This window comes from Camelina sativa, chromosome 17, assembly GCF_000633955.1.
Source record: "Camelina sativa cultivar DH55 chromosome 17, Cs, whole genome shotgun sequence".
NCBI classification, from domain to species: Eukaryota; Viridiplantae; Streptophyta; class Magnoliopsida; order Brassicales; family Brassicaceae; genus Camelina; species Camelina sativa.
In genome coordinates, this window is record NC_025701.1 from 9359630 (window position 1) to 9382177 (window position 22548).

The 22548-nt window shown below is 34.4% G+C and overlaps 5 protein-coding genes and 3 non-coding genes across 8 annotated transcripts in view; 2 read left to right on the forward strand and 6 right to left on the reverse strand.

Annotated features, from left to right (window-relative positions):
• Nucleotides 818-889, reverse strand: TRNAE-UUC. The gene has a single exon. It is a non-coding gene; the product is annotated as a tRNA-Glu (tRNA).
• TRNAE-UUC lies at nt 3586-3657 on the reverse strand. The gene has a single exon. It is a non-coding gene; the product is annotated as a tRNA-Glu (tRNA).
• On the forward strand, nt 5011-6556 carry LOC104756372 (UPF0496 protein At1g20180). The gene is made up of 2 exons (XM_010478948.2): nt 5011-5096; nt 5279-6556. The coding sequence occupies exons 1-2, from the start codon at nt 5039-5041 to the stop codon at nt 6400-6402; spliced, it is 1182 nt and encodes a 393-aa protein (XP_010477250.1). The 5' UTR covers nt 5011-5038; the 3' UTR covers nt 6403-6556.
• LOC104756374 (expansin-A11) lies at nt 7318-8615 on the reverse strand. The gene is made up of 3 exons (XM_010478949.2): nt 8368-8615; nt 7963-8284; nt 7318-7865 (listed from the first exon to the last, which is right to left on the reverse strand). Exons 1-3 carry the CDS (start codon nt 8495-8497, stop codon nt 7559-7561), a joined length of 759 nt encoding a protein of 252 aa, XP_010477251.1. The 5' UTR covers nt 8498-8615; the 3' UTR covers nt 7318-7558.
• LOC104756375 (26S proteasome non-ATPase regulatory subunit 3 homolog A) lies at nt 9916-13796 on the reverse strand. Its single transcript, XM_010478950.2, has 9 exons — nt 13703-13796; nt 13472-13563; nt 13196-13386; nt 12922-13062; nt 12695-12831; nt 12533-12587; nt 12334-12444; nt 11743-11982; nt 9916-10690 (listed from the first exon to the last, which is right to left on the reverse strand). Exons 2-9 carry the CDS (start codon nt 13548-13550, stop codon nt 10178-10180), a joined length of 1467 nt encoding a protein of 488 aa, XP_010477252.1. The 5' UTR covers nt 13551-13563; nt 13703-13796; the 3' UTR covers nt 9916-10177.
• TRNAD-GUC lies at nt 13899-13970 on the forward strand. The gene has a single exon. It is a non-coding gene; the product is annotated as a tRNA-Asp (tRNA).
• On the reverse strand, nt 14282-16863 carry LOC104756376 (protein argonaute 18). The gene is made up of 11 exons (XM_010478951.2): nt 16679-16863; nt 16393-16515; nt 16101-16181; nt 15917-16005; nt 15705-15779; nt 15513-15583; nt 15355-15423; nt 15184-15240; nt 15015-15071; nt 14675-14896; nt 14282-14586 (listed from the first exon to the last, which is right to left on the reverse strand). Exons 2-11 carry the CDS (start codon nt 16513-16515, stop codon nt 14492-14494), a joined length of 939 nt encoding a protein of 312 aa, XP_010477253.1. The 5' UTR covers nt 16679-16863; the 3' UTR covers nt 14282-14491.
• LOC104756377 overlaps nt 21868-22548 on the reverse strand; it is a gene marked incomplete in the record, with an annotated part of 2397 nt that continues 1716 nt past the window's right edge. The window contains 1 exon segment of the mRNA XM_010478954.2: nt 21868-22243. Within this exon segment, the coding sequence (XP_010477256.1) occupies nt 22061-22243 (183 nt within the window).

A 22548-nucleotide genomic window follows, 5' to 3' on the forward strand; every position in this document is an offset into this window, starting at 1 on the left:
GTGCATTAACCAGAATTGGCATTTACACTCTTATGGAATCTTGGTAAATCCATATAGCATGCTTGTAGGCTTTCATCTTGGTAAATCCATATAGCATGCTTGTTGTACTTAAACTAATGTATAGTCGAGATCATGTCAAAATCTTATATATTTAGCAACCTACAAAGAAAAATAGAATCAAAAAAACTGCCGACCACCTTTAGTGGCTCAGAGTGGAGTGCACTCGTGCTACTCTTGGAAAGTATGTATTATCAATGAGTCACACACATATTGCTAATGCTATCGCATGATCTTCATTTCTATTACCCGCGCGCTGAACTTTTTTTTGATAGAAATTTGTAATAATTTATTTTGTTATTATGTTATTTATAATGGTTTGTGATTAAAAATTCGGTCTTCTTATATTATAATTTTTGTAATTTAAAAATGTTTATTGAAAAACTGTCAATAAAACATTTGCATGTAATGATTAAAGTCTATTATTTATTTTTCTTCCTCTCTCTCTATTTGAAACTGAATAACTCAAACAAATAAAATAAAAATAGAGAAAATTAAAGAAGAAACTAATAAGATACTATATTTCTATCTTTTATTTTTTATTTATTAATTTTTAAAATCTAAGCGTTAAACGGAACTGTTATATATTTTATTTGATTAAATTTTTGATAAAAATTTATAGAGTTTGTGTTTAAATTTTTAGAATAATGATTAATGAAGATGGGCTAAAGTCATAAGTCTCTTGAAAAGAAAGCATAAGATATAACTAAGCAAAAGTCTTTCAAAGCCCAAATAAAATTCCCATAAAAAGGTTAAAAATCTCCGATGCCGGGAATCGAACCCGGGTCTCCTGGGTGAAAGCCAGATATCCTAACCGCTGGACGACATCGGATATATTGAAGCTAATAAATATTAAACAATTGATTATTCTATATTACGTAGAAATGGTGTGAGATTTATGTAAGACGGTGAAGCCGACGTGTGGTTGATATAGGATCAGTGGTGAAGAATTATTAACATCTTCTGGAATTACATATACTTACTTAAACCAACTATATATGTATTAGACAATCACAATAGTCATACACAGAAAATTTTCGACATAATCATATAAAATCAAACAAAATTAGGTTATATTTATTTGATCAAAATTTAATTTTACATCAACAATAATGTTTTAAGTAGAATAAAATAATCTCAAATTTAGAATTGAAACATTATATGGTATTAATTTGATCCCATATCGCATTTGCTTAACTAGGTATTTTCATTGTCTTATATTATACTATGATAAGTAAGAGCAAGTATTGATTCTTAATCAAACTGCTACATTCAAAATTACGAAACCTTTCTATATTATCTTTAAAACATATATAATCTTTCAAAAGTATTAATTACTTGCAAATTTTTTTTAATACATTGACTTACAATACATAACAAACAAATTCAATATGTTTTCAAACAAAAAAAAGTTCTAGTGTTTCTTTTAAATGGCACAATGTGATCAAATGTTCTGTTTTTGTTCAAACAACTTCAAGAACTTAGGTTTTGTCAGCTTCTCCAATGTAAAGTTTTTTTTAGATTCTATTTACAACCATGGACATGCATTTTTTAAGAATCATCATTGCAACTTTAACATGATATTTAAAGTTAACATATTTTCACTTTTGGTAAAGTAATACTTATATTTTCGTGTAGATATGTATTATTCTTATAAACCTAATATAATTGTATGAAAATAATATCAAATCAACAATACCATAATATATATCCTTAAACATTAATCCATGTACATAAATTAACTTCTCATATTGTTACCATCTATTGAGTTTAGTCAATAACATTTCACTTTGAACTCATAAATGATATTGTATTATCATGTCAAGTTTAATTAATATCATTTCAATTATTTCAATTCACAACCATACAAAAGTATATTTATCTCATTAAAAGATTTTTTTTTGGTCGATATACCATTTATAAGTAACCATACCAAAACGTAATTTAATACTTCTTTCTATGTACATTCAAACTAATTCAAGAAGAATGGAAGATGGAAGATATCAGGATGGAGAACGAAGGGGAAGAGGATTTTAGAACGAAACAAAATCATCTATCATAAGATCATAAACGGTGTAGAGGAAGCATTAATAAATTTAATACCTTGTTTTGATTTTGAAATATATATATATATATTTTTGAGTTATAGATATAAATCGCATTAATGTTATGTATATTTAAATTTCACTTGATCTTTATGGTTTAAATTTCTATACATGATTGTTGGGGTTAGAAACAACAATTAGAAGAATAAGTTTATAAAATAAGATCTGGGCAGACTTTCGGTACAAATCGACTTAAAACTATGAAGAACAACGAACTGGACTTTTGTATTGACTTTTTCTATTGATTTGCTCTGAGCTTGATTACATGTCTTCAATCGTTTACATCGATCCTTTATTTAAACAAAACTTTCCACGAGATCTTCCTCAAACGTCAACCTACAATCTCACCCCCGAATCTCGGCTCGACCATCCCGACTTCTCCTCCGACTTGACTTCGTCCTCTGACTCGGGCTCCTCTTCATGGGCTTTCATCAAGCCCAATCACCTGGTTCTCTCTTCTGTTTTAATGGGTCTATCGGGTGGGCCTCTAATCGGCGAAATCCAATACCAACAATGATCAACTCCGACAATATGACATATAGAGGGATAATGAAAAATGATCTTTGGAAGCATGAAACCGGTTGGGCTGGAACAATTAAAGTGGTGGTGTTAGACAATGGCTGTTGAGTTTTGATGATCATCGACTTACTCTATTCACTATGATAACATTTAAGAATATTCAAATACACACACACCTACTCTATTCAATTTGTATTCACTATTCTAGAACCAACGATAACGATAACATCAGGAATACACACACCTTTTTATTAAATTCAATAATGTCAACGAACTGAAAAAGAATGTATACACATATTTTAATCAAGTTTATTAAAAGACAATTGATTTTGAAGTCATGCTGTTGAACTGGTTTACAATAGTCAATAGATGAACATTCAGTGCCGGTCCGACATTTATTAGTGCCCTATGCCGAACTAAAAAACATGCCCTTTTATATATTACCAAAAAATTATAATTAATGGTATATAAGACTTTATGTTTAGTGTTTTGAAAATTTATTAACACAAACCAAAATCAAAATATTAGTTTTGATTAAAAGATTTATCTAATAGTTTAACAAAGCAAACTATTAACCTCAAAATGGAAAAATCAAAACTAAAACTAACAATTAACCTCAAAAACTATGATTTGCACTTATATTAAAGTCCACATTTTTGTAAAAATCTTTAGATATATATAAAAACTCTATAATAATTTTACAAAAAAATGCCCTAATTTTTTTGATGCCCTAATCCTTTGCTTGAGTTGATTGCCCTATGGACCGGCCCTGTGAACATTAACTCGAAACGTTATGTAAATAGGATATAACCCTTTGTGACGCTTATATAATGGGTGAAGGAGTGTCCACTGATTAGAGGATTGTTGATCGGGACTAAATAAATCATAAAAAGTTAAAAAAAAGCTCCGATGCCGGGAATCGAACCCGGGTCTCCTGGGTGAAAGCCAGATATCCTAACCGCTGGACGACATCGGATTTGTTATAGTTGCGAAATTTACTGATATACCGATTATCCTACTCAATTAAATGAACATTAAATCATTAATCCTACACTTTCTTCATTCGAGTTTTATCATAATCATATTATAGCTAGTACTAATGTACTATATACGTAGAAATTATGCGAGATAACGTTTATGTAATACGTACGGTGAAGCAGACGTGTGGTGAATAATTTATGAACATCTATGGAATTAGATGTACTTAAAACACCAAATATATGTATACTACGGTTACGGTAATTAGTATATAACACAAATTACTACAATGCCGTGAAAAGTCTAAATACTGTTCTTGAAAACATCATATATATCTATATTACTATTGTCAGTATCTATATATATATATATGATTATTAAGAAGTAACAATATAAACTCCATATTGGTAATCATAACATGTATAATGTATTTATGCTGCCGAAATGGTCAATGCCTAACAGACAACATTACAAATTATAAAAACAAAAGAAAAAGAAAAGCATTAAGAATCTTTTATTATCATTCAACCAAACGTTTATACACATTTACAAATTAGACGTTCGAGAGTAACAAAGTACTTAGTCAGTAAGTAACATAACATTCCACATGCATCCTCGTGGAAAATTTTAAATGAAAACAAGTGCTGAAGTGCATGATTAGTCGTCATTGTCATACCAAAACGTCAGATATTTCAAGTACATGCAGTTTAAAGAAAGAGGGATGACTTGTGTTTTTTTCTTGGATACTTTGACCCAATCATACTACAAAAGATATTACCAACAGAAAAAAAAAAAAAAACAGATAATACTGAAATGAGAGAGGTCTACGTGGCAATAACTCGTTTTGGGGTAACGTACGAGGAACTGCATCCATACTAATTTCCTCAAAACATAACGAATTATTTCTTTTAAATTTAATTAAATTTCTTTAATAGAACCTCTCACTAATCAATCAATTGAAAAAGAAAAAAAAAACTCAAAGAGAGAGACAACGAAGGTAAAACCGTAAAAGGAAACTTCTTCTCCAAACTAACAAGTCATCTCGACCCCAAGAACACAACACGTGTACCATTCTCTAACTTGCGCCAAAAGCCATCGTTCACAAATCTCTTTGAGCGGTGCTAACGTCCACCATCTCTCTAGCTGTCGCTTCTCAATCTTCTCTTCCTTCTCCTTTGTTTCTTCTCTCTCTCTCTCTATCTTTGTCCAACCAATCATTCCTACATATACGTTTCAGGATATATTTCTAATTTTAATCAAAATATAATTTATAACTAGCCGACATACAAAAAAAGACGTAAGTATATAAAGAAGCTAGAAGCTTGTCAATTGTTTACCTAAATCGCCTCTTGTGTCTTTGAGTTCCCATCGAATCGAAGATGATGAAAATGAAGAGTTTTCTTGGTTCTAGATTATATTCTTCCTCTACAAGAAAAGGTTAGTTTTCAAGAATTTTTTTTAGAAGTTTGAATGATTTGGTTTCTCTTCTCTTAACTAATGATCTTGAATGTTTTTTTAGATATAATGTTGAGACCCAGAGATGGTTTTTTTTTTTTCATTTTATGAGAAAACAGTTCTGAAAATATTTGTCAATTGTTTTTGTTTTGTCAATGGAGCAGGAAAGTCCGAGAAGGAATGTTGTCGTAGCTTGACGTCGAAGCTAAGTGTTAATGAAGAGTACAAGGAAGCATTCAGAACGAACTCCTACTTAGAGATTCGGACAAAAGCAGAAGATCAATTAGGCGTTACATCTTGTAGCAAACTCTCTTCTTCTTCTTCGCCTTCTTCTTCGTCTTCTTCCCCTTCATCTTCAGATCTTAGCTTCCATTCACACTTCACCGATTACTTGCTCGACCCTCCTCAAGATACACTCGATGCTCTGATGCAAGACTCGAGTTTCAACGATCTTCTAGTTAAGTTTTTCGACTTTAGCTCCGAAGCTTGCGACGTGTGTGAGTCTCTCCTTCAGTCCATCCAACAAATCAAGGTCAATCACAACAAAATCAAAAGAATTATCACGATTGGGAAAAGGGTTTGTAACGGTGCTAAAACCACGGAATATAGCCATGAGCAGCTCTGCGCTTTAATATTTCAAGAGCTTTCGAGATTTGCAGCGCTCAAGAACCCTTTGTGTTGTAACATCAACGAAGCTCGGTTTGGTATAGTTCACGATGCAAACTCGGATTTGCTCGACAAATTGACAACGAAAAGGAAAAGAATCAGAAGAAAAGTCAGGTTTTTGAGTTTCTGCAAGAAGCTAGGAGGTTATAGCCTAGTGATTTCTCATAGCGCTATAGTCATTACATTACTAATAATAGCTCTCCACAGCATACTCGGCGCTTTAGCAGCTCCTGCGTTGCTCGGTTTATGTTCTTTGGTTCTTTTGAGGAAGAAGAAAGCAAAAAGAAACATGCATAAGAGCAAAAGAGATACAACGCTAGAGAGGCTCGGGACACAAATCGATATAGCAGCTAAAGGAATGTTCATATTGATAAACGACTTGGATACATTGAGTAGACTTGCCGGAAGATTATGCGATGAGATAGAGCATAGAAAAACCGTGGCTGCGATGTGCGCAAAGAGTAGGAAGATTGAAGTGCTAAAGGAAGCATTGAGGGAGTTTAGTGCACATGAAGAAAGATTCTCAGATCAATTGCAAGAGCTTGAAGAACATCTCTACCTCTGTTTCATCACTATTAACAGATCAAGAAGGCTAGTGTTAGCGCAAATCACGGGAAACTAGTTCTTCATATTGATTCTTTGGGTTCATCAAAATAATATAAATACTTTTGTAGGGTTTATGAATTACTTGTTACTTTTGTAGGGTTTATGGATTACCTATTATGATATCTAAAAAAAGTTGTAAGAATATCTTTCAAAGTTTTTTTATATATGATTCAAATGAAATTGAGGCCATGGAAGCAAACAATTTGTCATATCGATGATGTTTATTCTTCTTTTGGTTAATATGTTCTTTGATCTTGATTCAATCTTCTAAGTCTTTGAATTATCATCGAGTTATATACACTTGGTTTGAATTCTAATTGTTTTGAATTTTTGGTCCTAATAATGTTGAAAATGTATGTTAACATCGTTAATAATTGAGCCAATAAATAAAATGCATGCTCACAAGGAAAGTGATCTCTAACCGGTCACGAAATTTCAAAGGTAACCAATATAATTGCTCATCCATTAACTTTACAAAATCTAGGAGGGTACTATATTTGGTTCAATGGTTTATGTAGCTTAGTTGATTTAGAAAAACGTACATGGGTTACGTGATTGTTATATATCCATCCATATGAACAAAATAATCTTTTTATATGAACTTCTAAATAACTTGGGTATAAGTAGGAATTATCATTTTTGCATCTCTAAAAAATTCTTTAAATCCGTTACTTGTATTTCAAAATATTGACATAAGTTCAATACATTTTAAAGATCATATTCCAAAAAATAACATCATTTTGATAAAGTGAAGAACCATAAAAACAAGACAAGATTATAACTAAGATTTCCAAAGCAACATACATTTTTTTAGCTTTTCAAACTCTTATAAAGGTAAAAGGCACATGTCTTGTAAGGAATGTACTTGATAAAAAAAACTCTTTTGTCATAACTCAAACATACTTTATATAAACTTATAACCAAGTACAAATGTGTTAAAACTCCCTTTAGCTACGGAATCTTTTCGAGTTTGAAACATTCAAATACAATACATCTTTTATATAATCATATTTCCTCAAATCAAATTGGGTCTTCTGTATTAACAGACCCATCAAACAAAGAAGAAGTAAAAAAAAAAAAAAAAAAAAAAGGGGGCGGGTCGCTCAGGGAGAAAAGAAACAGACTCAGAGCGCGACCACTGCCCAATAACGTTTTAATCAGACAAAAGAAACTTAAAACTGAACGTTGGAAGAATAAATCTGTCCAAAGGACCAAGAAGAAGGAACAACATTGAGGAAGACTCTAGTAGCACCATCGGTAGTAGTAATGGAGAAAGAGAGAGATTGACCATCGAGGTAAGCGTTTGATTGCCAATTAGCTCCCCAATTACGAGACATAGCTAACCAACCAGTCTTTGATCCTTTAATGGAGACAGATCTAATCGAACCTCCTCCTCCTACGTTTTGAATGTTCACTAGCTCGAAGTAGTCTCTTCCGTTTATTCTGAATCTCACTCCTCCTTTCTTGTAACAGCTTACTCTGTTTTTTAAAAACAGAGTTCTTTTAGTTTAGAGATTAGAAGAACAATTGCAAAAATGGAAACCTAATCTGATTCATTTTGAAAAAAAATCTTAACCTTTGGAAAACGACGGGAACGATTCCACCTCTGTAGATTCCGATCTTTTCCCAAGCGGGTTGAGCCATGTCGAAATGTTTGAGCGGCGGATTGCACCAACCACCGTTGTTGTTAGGCAGAGCAAAGTTTGGTGGGCAAAAGTTTGTGGCTGTAATGACAACGGACGCTCCTTTCTTGCACCACCGTGAGTCCGCAGCGTAATCACACGTTATCCTATAGCATTCTCCGCAAGAAGCTCCGTCGTTAAACAGAGCTGTGCTTAGCGCCGCCGTCATTGTCCCGTACCCCGCCGAGTAAAGATCTCCGTAACCACAAGCTCCACCTGAAAAGAATCAAGAATATAATTAATCGATTAACCAAATCCATTAAGAGTCAAAACCGTATGAAACTGAACTGTTAGATTACCCATTGTTCCAGAAGCGTCACTTCCACCATAGAATGTGGCGTGACCATTAGTTAAACCAGAAGGCTTAAACGCATCAACCGCAATAAAAAGAGCGGCCAAAACGGCCAAGCCAGCTAGAGACTTTGACATGATTGTAATGTTTCGTTCGAGTGAAGGAGAGAGAGATTATGATAAATGATGATGATGATCGAGTGAAGGAGAGAGAGTTGTTTAAATAAAGGTGGGAAGTGAGTGTTAAAACTACGTAGTAGCAACAAAACCTTACATGTGGTCTTATCTTTTATCTAGCCTGTGTGTATCTTTTATTTCTTTCTTTGTTTCTTAAAGGCAAATCTCCTACATGTGTATATTTGTAAGTAACAATATAAGTCCAAAAAAAGACAGTATATCTGCAAACTCTGTTTGTAATATGCTGCAGATGGTTTTTTTATATTCCACAAAATGTTCATACAAACAAATTATCTCGGTTACACTAATATTGCTTTGAACAGTGAACACATATGTAGCATACTTCTTCTTTTCCTTTGTTTTATTGTGGAGTTTAGAAAAAGAGACTTTAAACCAAAATATTATCTTGATTTACTCATGGCCAAACGTTTGTAATCCATAAGTTTTGTTTTTTTGTTCGATGCAATGTTTTAGATACAGATCTTAAAAGTTAATTTGTAAGATTAAAAGTTTTAAATTAGCATGATCACAATTGTATCATAATTATATTTCCATTATTTTAGATTAATATCTTTTTAAATAACATCAAAACTAAGTGAATAAACTGGTTTGTTGTATACTATGCAACGCGGTGGATGTTAAATTTTTAAATTAAAATGAATAAAAAAAATAAGAAGAAAGAAAGACAAAGGAGAGTTTTTTGTTTGTGATACGATCATGTGCAGGTTGGTCTGTGCAGGTTCATCGGTCACAAACTCACATGCTCCCTTTCTCCTACATTATTAGCAACACGCCAAATCCCTTTAACTAGTAGTATTATTTATCGGGTTAATTGTCCCCGAAAGCTTGATTTCCAATCTAAGTTGAGGAAGATCACCATCACGTCGTCGTTTGTCCCAGTGATAAGTACAAGATTAAGGACATGAGGAGCTTGTTTAGATTTAGTAGTGGAGTAAAATTTATCTTATGCCATTACAAGTTAAAATGATTATAGTATGCCAATTACATTGATGATATGGATTAAATAGTTGGCAGTTGTAGCAATCAAAGAGCCCTAACATTATTTTTCTACTGTTTTTTTTTTTTTTGTCATTATTAAGAAGTTAATGAACCGAACAACAAATACCTATAATTAAAAGCATAACATGAGATTGTTTTATTCAAGAAAATGATACCTAGTTTGGCAGAAATAGACTAATGTTTCAATTACTTAATGAGTCATACACATGTCTTGTTTTTATTCTTTAGATATTTTATGAGTGTGCTTATCTATCATTTAATGGTAAAATATGAATGGGGGATTTAAATGGTATGCATTGCCTGGAGATGATAACATTTTCACATGGTCCATGTTCTAATAATGACCCACCTAATACAGCTAGCTGAAAGTGTTCAATTCTTAAAATGCGAAAATCTCCCAAACATCATTAAACGAAGTTGTAGAGATTCCAATCTTCTGAAACCAACAATATAAATCTCTTTTCCTAAAATTAAACCAAAGTAATTAAAAGGTTCCGGAGGATAAAAATCCTGAATAAAACACTTAGAACGATGAGCAGGGCACAAAGTAAACTTGTGAATTGGAAAAAAAACCAAAGACAGGTTGAGAGATTAAACTATCAGAAAGAGATTTACCTTTCTCTAAAAATCATCATCGTCTTCCTCTGCCATATGCTTAGCAAGCTCTTCTTCTTGTTGCTTCCTCTCTCTCCTCTTTTCATCGCTTTCTTTCTCTTTGTGAGTGTTCGGGGGAAACCTCAATGCTCTGACCGCTTCATTATGCATGTTGAGGCAGAAAGCAATTCTTGAGTTGAACGCAGTTTGTGGCTCATTCGTCGAGTAGATGTCCCCAGTTTCTTTCGAGATCATCCATCCGTTTTTGTGATCGATTGTCGCATCAATTGCTCCATCACGAATGGCCTTTGCTACAATACTTTCCGCATCAGCCACAGGGTTTTCGGAGTTGAGTCTCAGCTTTTTGGCAACGTCGGGTAAAGAGATTCTGGAATATGCAATACTTATGTTGCGCAGTCCAGTCCTGATGACATTGTGGCGGAGTCTCACAATGAGATTGTGCGTTCTGTCTTGAGCAAATGTGTCCAAGAACTTCTCCTGGACTGTCCTAAAGAGCTCCAAATCACCAATCCTAACCGCCTGCAAAACCAAAACAGAGTTTAATAGTAAGCCTCAGATCAGAGTCAGTATCTTGTTGCATCATGTATCTCTGAAAAGCAACAGTAAGCAGCCAGAAATGTATGCTCTTTCTAGTTCGAAGTAGCAGAAAACAACAGCAGCAAAAAAAACTGTGTCGCAAGAGACCAACAAGTAACATAAGAGTGTATAGGTCACTGAAATTAGGAATGGGTTTGAAGATAGAGGTAAAGTAGCTCATGCTAATACCAGTTAGGTTATCTGCTCATACAATAATTTAAACAGGTCACAGCAGCAAGATTATGAAGGCGGACTCACATTGGTAAGCTCAAAGTAAGGCCTGAGGGCCTTCTCCATTCCCTTTTGAGTGAAGATTGACCGTTCTGGTATCTCACCCAGCAGCAGACGAACCAGAATTGCCCATTTATTACATTGAACTCTGAAGCCCAAAGCTGCTATAGGGGCTTTCCTGGCAGCCTGAAGAAGGCTCTCTTTCGCATCAGTATACTCGAGCTGAATGGTACGGATCTTCCCGAGGTAGAACAAGTACCTACAAAACTGCAAAGTATATTGTTTGAAATAAGTCCTCTTGCCGTTTATTCTTTTGAAGCTATAACAATGGAAGGATCAAAACACAGAAAAAAGTTCGTATATAGCAGAGAAAAACACAAGATAGATTGGCGGTAATGGCAAGAGGTGATGTCAGAAGTATAAAGAGGATAGTATAACGGACACTACAAGTTTGCAAATGATTAGTGAAAAGAAAACACAAAGCCTCCTAGATGTAGATATGAATGCAAATGGAAAAAATAATTCTCTGGACAGATTGCAGAAGNTTATGCTCTTTCTAGTTCGAAGTAGCAGAAAACAACAGCAGCAAAAAAAAAAACTGTGTCGCAAGAGACCAACAAGTAACATAAGAGTGTATAGGTCACTGAAATTAGGAATGGGTTTGAAGATAGAGGTAAAGTAGCTCATGCTAATACCAGTTAGGTTATCTGCTCATACAATAATTTAAACAGGTCACAGCAGCAAGATTATGAAGGCGGACTCACATTGGTAAGCTCAAAGTAAGGCCTGAGGGCCTTCTCCATTCCCTTTTGAGTGAAGATTGACCGTTCTGGTATCTCACCCAGCAGCAGACGAACCAGAATTGCCCATTTATTACATTGAACTCTGAAGCCCAAAGCTGCTATAGGGGCTTTCCTGGCAGCCTGAAGAAGGCTCTCTTTCGCATCAGTATACTCGAGCTGAATGGTACGGATCTTCCCGAGGTAGAACAAGTACCTACAAAACTGCAAAGTATATTGTTTGAAATAAGTCCTCTTGCCGTTTATTCTTTTGAAGCTATAACAATGGAAGGATCAAAACACAGAAAAAAGTTCGTATATAGCAGAGAAAAACACAAGATAGATTGGCGGTAATGGCAAGAGGTGATGTCAGAAGTATAAAGAGGATAGTATAACGGACACTACAAGTTTGCAAATGATTAGTGAAAAGAAAACACAAAGCCTCCTAGATGTAGATATGAATGCAAATGGAAAAAATAATTCTCTGGACAGATTGCAGAAGTAGCATTGGAGATCTCATACATATATAGAAATCTAGAGAACCGAGAAAACTAAGAGTATGAAGGCAAGAGCTACCTGTTGGTTTGAATGTGCCTCAAAACGAGGTGCCTTTGACCTGAGCTTCTCCGCCTGGTCATAGAGGTTGTAATGTAGATAATTACGTAGCAACAGGTTCAGAAGTGTTTCCTGCATTCAACACGATACCTTCGATAAAGAAGCAAGTAACAGTTTCAAGGCAATGAATGCAGACTGCATGAGCTAAACAAAGACCTACCTGGCCCAACTCATCGTGACGGAGCGTTGCAGAATGATGCAACGCAAGAAGAGTACTGCAGGCACAAAAAAACCAACCAGATTATTGAATTTTGAGCTACTGATTAATATGATGTGTAAGAACAAGTACAAAACAAAAACAATAAGTCTTTCAGCTACTAACCCGCGAATTTCAGCAAGATCACCGGTTTGCTCATAACTCAAGGAATAGTAAAAGTAGAGTCTTGACGCTATCACATCAATGGTCCGTCGGTTGACGTTCTTGAGACGAGCAATGCTTGCTGAAGAACAAGCTTTGGCCTAAGAGATGATTAAAATAAATCATGAAACTAAAACCACAACAGAAAAAGGTAACTTATGACAAATACACAAAGAGGTCGCAGCAGTTACCTCGTTGTACTCTTTCTGATCAATCAGAAAAAGAAGAACAATGAAGTAGCAGTAAATCTCGAGCTCTAGAGGTAGGTGCTTAGAAGGAGCAACTTGTGTAGCCGATGAAGCTGTATCAACTTCCATATCATGTTCATCACCCTAAACCATTCACAGTTCGAATATTTCAGTCTCTACACCAGTTATATTTCAGAGAACTTGAATCTAAACTCCCTAAAGCCAGAACGCTAATAGGAACAATCAAAGTGAAGAACCAAAACCCAAAAAATAATACCTTAGGAACAAAGGAAGAGAGGCGAGAGTGAGCTTCGGATCCTGGAACCAAAGCGAAATCAAGGAAAGAAGAGAGCACAGAGGCGGTGAGTTTACGCCTAAGCCCAATAGTGAGACGCACAGAACGAGCAATACGACGGACCTCCTTGGTATACGACCCAGTATCGATCAATGCTGCAATCTCCTTCAAATCTGAGGAAAAAAAGAAGTGTGAAACTTAGCAATTTTGGAAATCTAAATCACGAATTGAAGAAGTGTCTATAGATCGAGATTTTACTCTGCATCGTGGAGGTAGAAGAAGAGATGATAGATTGAGAAGGGGTATGATTATCTTTCATCTCCACGTCCTGAGTCATCTTGCGCAAATCTCTTCACACAAAGACAAAAGAAGGTTAGGGTTTTTGGAGAACTGTGTGCAACTAAACCGGATGAGATTTCACGGGAGGATTCTAGCAATTAGTTGACTTGAGGAAGACGAAGAGAGGGGAGAGAGAGAGAGAGAGCTTACTGAATTGACAAAACGTAATTCTCCGGGAGACACAGGCGAGGAATGACGACGGATCAGATTTGAGGAGGACGAGCTGATTGATGCTGCTTTGAGAGTTGAGACTCTTTTCTTTCCAAAGTATTATTTTTCTTTTTGCTCAAGACAGCTTTTTATATATTTCTATATATTCAATTTAGTACTGAATCAAACATCAAAGGTCGTTGTAGTATAGTGGTAAGTATTCCCGCCTGTCACGCGGGTGACCCGGGTTCGATCCCCGGCAACGGCGATTAATTTTTTTAGATGATATATATCTTTGGACCTGACTTATTCGCTTATTCCGTTGGCCTTTTTCATTTTGGTTTCAATATACGTTGGAATTACATTTTGTTTTTTTTTGTGTGCTTTTGATGTTACTTGTTATCTTTCTCTGTTGTTAAAATACAATGCAATAGACGTTTTACCAACGGAAAATGCAATGCCAGGCCCAGAAAGTTGAAATAGATATCACTTATTGTCCGAATGTGTGTAATTTGCGAGTTCTATCCATGTCTCTTGCGTGCGAAACAAATACCATAAACTTATCCAACACTCAAAACAGAGACAAAACTGGAAAACTGATAGAAATTATAAGGAACAAAAACTGGAATCATCCGAGACGGCGTCCATAAATAAATGAACATATATATAACCTAAAATGCAACAGGAACGAGAGATTATTCTACGGCAATAAGTTGTTTTGACGAAAAAGTGACAAAAAAAACATGAGAATGTAGAAACGACCCAAGTCCATTCAATGACCCTGGTCACTCAAGCAGCAGCCTGAATTGGTGCTCCATTTGATCTGTTGAATCCACCACGGCCTCCTCCTCTTCCACGGCCTCCTCCCCTTCCACGGCCACGTCCTGTTCCAACCAAGTTTTAAACCTTAAGAACTGATGACATAAGTCGGTCAACATTGTGTATTCAAAAAACAATAGTGTATAAACATACCACGGCCCTGAGGTGGAGGAGGGTACTCTGCTGGAGCACCATCATTGTATCCATATTCTGCTGGAGGACCATCTTGTTGAGCTTCATAGTGAGGTGGGGGACCATTGTAACCTCCTCTTCCACGACCACCACGTCCTCCTCTCCCACGCCCCCGTCCTCTGCCATATGACCGGTCCTGCTCCCTACCACCATCGTCATACTCATTGTTCACATACCCGTTTCCTGGCAATTACGAAAGAAGAAATAGCACAATCCAATTAAACCCTTGTCCACAAATCACACGCAAAAATGCTAAGGTGAAACTAAGATTTGGAAAGAAATTTTCTAAAGGCAATCCTACCTCTGCCGCCTCTTCCCCTTCCTCCATCATCATACTCATTGTTTGCATATCCGCTTCCTGGTAAATTCGAAAGAAGCACAGTACAGTCAAACCCTTATCCACAAATCACATGCAAAAAAGTGAAGTGAAAATAGGATTTCGTAAGGAAAAATTGCTAAAGAAATGCTACCTCTGCCACCTCTTCCCCTTCCTCCATCATCATACTCAGCATTCACATATCCATTACCTGGAAAGTCCAAAAAGGAGTCAGCACAATCCACGCAAACTCTTATCCACAAACCCATGCAAAAGCTACAGTGAAACTAAGATATTACAAGAAAAATTGACAAAGTAATCCTACCTCTGCCGCCTCTTCCCCTTCCTCTTCCTCCTCTACCTCTTCTTCCTCCTCTGCCTCTAGGAGATCCCTCTATAAAAGAGAGCTAAATTAGTAACTTAAAAAAGGACAGCAGGGATAGGAGCTTGGAAAAAGTTCATTACGAGTGAGACCATAACTACCTCGTCCTTCATAGTCAACATCAACCTCAGCTAATGGCTTCACCATCTCAATAGGAATGGGACATTGGTACCTGTAGCATCATTTAATAAGATATATTAGCATTGGAGACAATGTACCTCTCGAGACAGACAACTGCTTTATGACACAAAAGAACAAAATCCACAAATAAGAGAATGGACCTAGAAACTCACCCAACTGAGGATGTGTTCAACTCTTCAGTCGAAAGTGTTATGGTAATCATCGACACATGCCTTGTGGTCTCAATTCTTCAGGGGAACAAAAGTTAAGGTTTAATAAATAACAGGTCAAGGCAACAAAATTAAAGAACACAACATGGAGAAATGAGTACCCGCAGCACAATGAAAACAATAAGATTGATACTAAAGTCTAGTTGACCACTTACGGAAGAAGGCCTTCCTCTGTAGGTTCATATGTATCTACAATGTCCGTAGATCCAATAGATGTGATCTGATGAAGACCAGGAATCCTTCTCTGCATCAACAACAATCACAATAAAATTCTCAGAAAACAATGGAACTCCCCTCTCTTCAATCAATAAACAGACTAAAACCCCAAAAGAAAAATACCTTAATAAGCTCAACAATGGTCACACTCTTGTTGATAGCTCTTCCCATAGCCTTGAAGATAACTTCATTCGATTTTTTCTCCTAAAGCAAATTTAATGAAATTGATCAAAAGCACCAACATGCATCCACTACAAAGACAGTAAAATCTCCATTTTGAACTTCCAATTGAATATATTATAATACCAGAATCTCTTCTATACAAAAACTTATTCATGCCAAATCCAAAGGGAAATTACTCTACTGTGAAAGAATATTCAAAACCAAAACAGATTCAGCGAAGAAACACAATTACCTGAAGAAGAGTCATCGCATAGGTGATGTAGTTCCGTGCCCTACCCATACTGGTGATACGAATCTCATTCTCAGCAATTGGTGTATCAGCCTTAGGCTTCTCCACTCTCTTGTACCTATCCATCTGAATAAACAAAAAACCCCACCGAAAGCAAATACAAAATCAGAATACAAAAACCAGCGATGGAAAACTAGGGTTTCTCGTTCAATTCACACGATTAGAAACAGGGGTTTTTTAAAAAAAAAACTTAGAATAATCTACCCAGTAAATTTGCTTCAATGCTTACCTTGTTCGACTGTTCTGGTTAGATCTTCCGAAGAAACCCTAGAAGATTTTGGATAAGGGATAACTGTTTGGTGTTTGCCCAAGGGATTGGACGAGATATACTGTTTCGTTTCGGTTTTTTTTTTTGTTTTGGTTGGGGGTACGCCCTAAAGAGACGGTTGTTGCAGGCGCCTCTCTAATATATAACAGCCGCACAACTTCTCTTCAACACACCCATGCACCAGTGAACTGCCCTAATTGATTTCCGGTTTGATTTTTTTTTTAAATTTAAACCGGTTTAATTCGAACCGAGGATAAGAAGACGAGTGAGCTAATAACCATGGATATCTTTTCTCCACCCTCTCTCATTTTTTTTTATTTTTCATCTTCAGTTACAAACAGAAAACTCCTTTTTTTTTTTTATTACAACCAAATCAAAAGCACATTACAACCAAATCAAAAGCACATTACATTTACCTCTAAAGACTTGGACCAAAACAAATGCAATAGTTGATCAAATACAACCCTGGAACACTAGCGGATCCAACACTACCTAATCGAGAACCATTGCATTTTTTAACCACAGTGAGATAGATAACACACTACGACTCGGTGTGAAAAAACTACTATTGAAAACGATCAAATCCCAGCTATGAGAACCTCTGGATCGACATGTAGAACTTGTCCCAATAGCTTCAACACCCAAAGGCGCATCATCAGAAGAGCTTGGTCTCTCCGGCTTTCACTGTTCCGGTTCTAGACCTAAAACAAACAATACATCCGACTGAACCGACCAAGAGACACGAAACACCACCAGCAAGAGCTATAACTTTCCCATACTAATCACACAAAAAACCGGAATGCTAATTTTCTCAAGATAAAGAATTGAAGCACATAATAGCATATCATCACCTCACGGTCCATAATTGGAAAAGCCACATCGCAGATGCCTTGTCGTCTCGCTTCTTAGCCGGAATGACACCAGTAATTGAGGAAGCTCTCGAGAAAGCGTCGACTATGAGGATGTCCTCAAATCTTGGCCACCCGCACACCTGAAGCCTCCCCAACATCCGGTAGACTCTAAACAACCCGATTCAACCATACACCTCCGATCTACTAGCATCTCCGACAGAAGGGTGGAGGAGACAGGAAGTCGCGATCTGAAGCTCAGATCCAACTCCCCTAAGCTGCAAGGAAGGTTACCCGGAGCAGCTTCGAACCACCACCAGTCTTCGAAGAGGAAGGCGAGCCGAGATCTCGTCGTCCGCCACACCGTCACGACGCAACGGTTGGACTACTCAGTACAGAGAAAACTCTTTTTTAATTTATGGTTAATGCATTATAAAATTAGTTTATGATTACTTGAACTATACAAAACATGAGTAGCATTTTGAAGAATCTTGTATATTTATTATACCTTACGCTGCAAAATTATGACAGTTGGAAACATACAATATAACAATAGAGATTGATGATTCTGGATTTTTTAGACTATAAGACCACCTCCACCGCATATACTATTAGTGTCTGTACTATTTTTAATATAAATTTAAGACATTTTTGGAGAGAAGAAGAAGAGAATGTATTATACAAGGCATGAAGACATCTTTAAGACCCTCTCATCTGTCATTTTTCTATTGGTTTCAATTCTATTATAATTTTTTATTTAAATTTTTAATCTAATCTAGACACTCTCCATTTGTATCGCCATCAAGATGCTCTAAGTACACAAATATATATGTAGGTGGGAGTTTTGCACAATTACAACTAATAAGATGATTGCGTAAGGAATGAAAGGAAGGTGTCTCGTATGTCTACTTCTTGTGGTTTAAGCAGTCTATATATTGTGGTTCATTTACCCAAGTCAATAAATTCATATATTGTAAAACGTTGTAATGAATATATATACTATGTATCAACCCGCACATATGTGCGAGATAAATCGATTTAAATAAGTTTTGTATTTCAAAAAATTAAATAGATGAATAAGTTTTTAATAGTTTATGAAATATAATTTAGTTTAAATAATTAAATATGTTATAAAAATGATAATTAAATTATTATCTATATTTTTTTAATAGTTGATGAAGTCTTTCATTTTAAAAAACTAATAGAAAGAAACATTACCTTATTTATTCTAATGAAATAAAGATTTCCTTATATATTTTAATGGCACATTTAATAAATCAAAAGACTTATTTTTGTAAATATGTTTATCTTGAAATGCTTAATTACAATTAAATCTCCAAATCGCTCTGGCGACGACACATCAGCATTTTTAACAAAATATTTCTCTATTAATATATAGGGGATATTGATCTACTTATACTTTAAAACATAATAATAACCGGAAAAGTCAAACATTTAAGATGAACGATATCATTATCAATGAAATATATTAGATTTATTGCTAAAACGGTAACAAATCTAAGACGGTTTAACAAATACATAAGATTATGATCCAATATGACAAGTTCACATTTCTACATATATTTTTAATATTAAAAATGTATATTAACAAAGTTAATTAAAATCTATGTAAAATATAAGCAAAACATAAATAAAATATTTTGATTTACACAGAAAAAACTAAGATAATAGTAACATGTTAAGTTATGTTATTTTTTCAAAATAAAATAGCGATTATGTAATAACCCAAACAACGCATGGACAAATCTAAAAATCCCTTCCGACCTTTCTTTCTTGGCTTTTAAATTTTTGATTCGACGTACGTTAATAGTGTTGTTGCTCTGATGGATTAACTGATTAACAACAGGGACATAAGTCGTTTGTCTCGTGTTGGTGATATATGGAGTGGTCGGTGCATAGTAAACAAGGGAACGCGCACTACAAGAAAATAGTGTCATCGCTACACTTAAATTTGTTGCAGTAACTCCATATTTCGTTGCAAATTTGAAAATGCAATAAAACTGAGATACATTTTCTATTGTTTCTATACGAGCGTTGCAAATTGGTATTTTTTGCATATATATTACAAAATTTGCAGTAAATAGACTCCTTTCTATATTGTCATATTAATGCAACATTATTTTTGTAGTAAATTTGTCGTATAATTATGACATACGTTTGCAACTTCCATTTATTACAAATTATTGCCACATAATATAGCAAATATTATTATAAATTTGCAACGAAGTAATATATTGTTATATGTGTTGTATTAATGCAACATTTTTTATGCAGCAAATTAGTTGTATAATCACGACGGTCTAATACAACTATATATTGTCGTAAATAAATGCTACGTAAAATATAGAGCAAAAAATGTTACAAATTTGTAGTAATTATTTTTAAATATATGCTCGTCGCATATATTTTATGACGATGCTCACAACTATAAATGTTACAAATATTGTCACTGCAACTTTTATTTCGTTGCATTATTACAATAATATATAGTCATAAATCTCATTGCCTATTTCCACTTAATTTTACAACATTAATATGAATCACAATATTTTTTTATATTTTTGTTCGACACATGATTTATTAAATTATAGTTTTTTGTTTAATACTTTCTTCTATTAAATTTATATTATGGTTAAAAACAATGAAAGAAATAATTAACTTTATTAAGTAATCAAATATTGAAATATTCCAAAAATGCAAAAAATGAAAAAAAAAATATAGAAAAAACCAACTATAAATAATAACTAAGTTCAGAATAAAAACATAAAAAGAGTTAGCCATCTATTGTTGTTGCTGGGATATCATCAAGAAGAACATAATCAGCCATATTCTTCTCAAATCCCTTACTGATCTGCCTTGCCCTCTCATCAACAAATGATTCATCTGATTTCTTGTGTGTCTCTCGAAGAACATTTATGTATGATGCATCTTCTGTGTTATGATTTGGAGAAGAGAAACACAGAATTATACCCTAGAATAAAATATTAAAACAAAAATATAATTAATCAATAGAGAAGTGTGTTTACTATGAAGAAGAAACGTTGGTTAATAAACTACGTCTTTATATATAAGCAAAAAAAAAAATCTTTGATACCGAATAGTGGATTTATCCAAATCTTTTAAGTATTATTGAAAACTAGTATTTGTTCCGTGCATATGCACAGAATTATTATTTGATTAAAAATAATATATAACTAATTATTACTTTGTAATATAGTAAATCTGTAATATAGTAAATATATCCTTAAGTACTCATTAATATAATTTGTAATATAGTATTAATTTAGGTAATTAATGGTGATTTCTAATTTTTCATAGATTTATCTTTTTAGTCAATTTGTTTGGTTGCAGTTGCAGCTATGAGCTCTTTCTCCCTGATTCTCTTATTATTTTTTATAAATTTTGATAGAATAATAATTGAAATTTTATTCTATGTTAATATCTTTTAAAATTGATTATCTGAGTATGGTTCAGTAAACCTAAATTTATATATCTTTAATATTATTTTCTTATTGTCACTGAATCAATTTTTCATTTATATATATATAACAAATATTTTATTTAACTAATTTGGTTAATTCATCTTATTTATTATTTATGATTTTTATATTACACATTAAAAAAATTACCAAAAACATTTCAGTCGAAATGTGAAATTAACAATGTTAATCATTTCAAGTTTTCACTTTCCCGTGCGGTAATGCACGGGCCGACATCCTAGTACTGAATAATAGAAAATCCGTTTAATGGTACCCTGATCACAAGCCAAGAAATTCAAAAAATCACTTGAGGGAGATCCTTCTTCAGCAACTAGGTCCTCTGTCAATCTCTGATGGCATCAAATCATCCGTTTAAAGTTATTTTTCAGAAGCTTTTTGACACCAACAATATCGCATTTTATATCTATAGTGTCGCTAGAAATCTGTTTTTTTTTTTTCTCTTCTTCTTTTTAGTTTTTTGGGTAGGCTAAAGAAATTCCACATTGTGTAAAAGAGAAAACATAGCAAATCGGACTGATGACTAACTACATCTCACCTAGCTACTCTCGGGTTACCAAAAGCTAGACCAAACAATAGTTGGAATGTTGGATTTGAGACTTAAACTTTTGTGCCACTAGAAACCACTTTTCATATATTTTTAAAATACTAAACTTTTTTTTTTTTTTCATCTAAATTGTTGCACACACACATTACTCCTCATCCTTAATCAATCAGTAAAAAGATAGAGCAAATAAAAATACTGAAACTCTGTCTATTCCCTTTTACTTACTGCACATTGCGCTACTACAAACCACCTTTTTTACTAAATACTTTTGTAAAAGTAAAATAGTATCACATACACACGACTTCTAGGAGAATCTTACTAGACTATGCAATTTTATAAAAGTAAAAGTAATATGAACATGTATGAGACTGATGCTTGGATTTTTTAGACTATAAGTAGGTGGGAGTTTGGCACAGCATAGAAATTACAACTAATAAGATGATTGCGTGAGGAATGAAAGGAAGGTGTCTGGTATGTCTACTTCTTGTGGTTTAAGCAGAGGATCGATGGTGTCTCTCCATCCTTCATAATCTTTGGGAGAACCAGCACCAGGAAGCTCGAACCCATTCACGTAGAAGGTTGGTGTCGCAGAGACTCCTCTTGAGACGCTATACTGCAATGAGAACAAAAGCAACACAATTAATTATGGAGTGGACATTAGTTGTTTATTATGATAGCTCTAATGAATGACAGAAGGTAAGCTACTAGAATTCAAGCTATGGAACCCGAAATTCGTCTACTGCACTACTAGTAGATAAAATATGACTGGTGACTATGTAGTGAAAGATCCATATCACTCCATTTGGTTTATCCAATTGACGATATGAGCACAAATACAGAGGACCAAATCGAATAAACAATCTTAAAATACCTAGACTAGTGAAAATGTTTTTTTAAAGTATTTAAAAATTGAGAAGG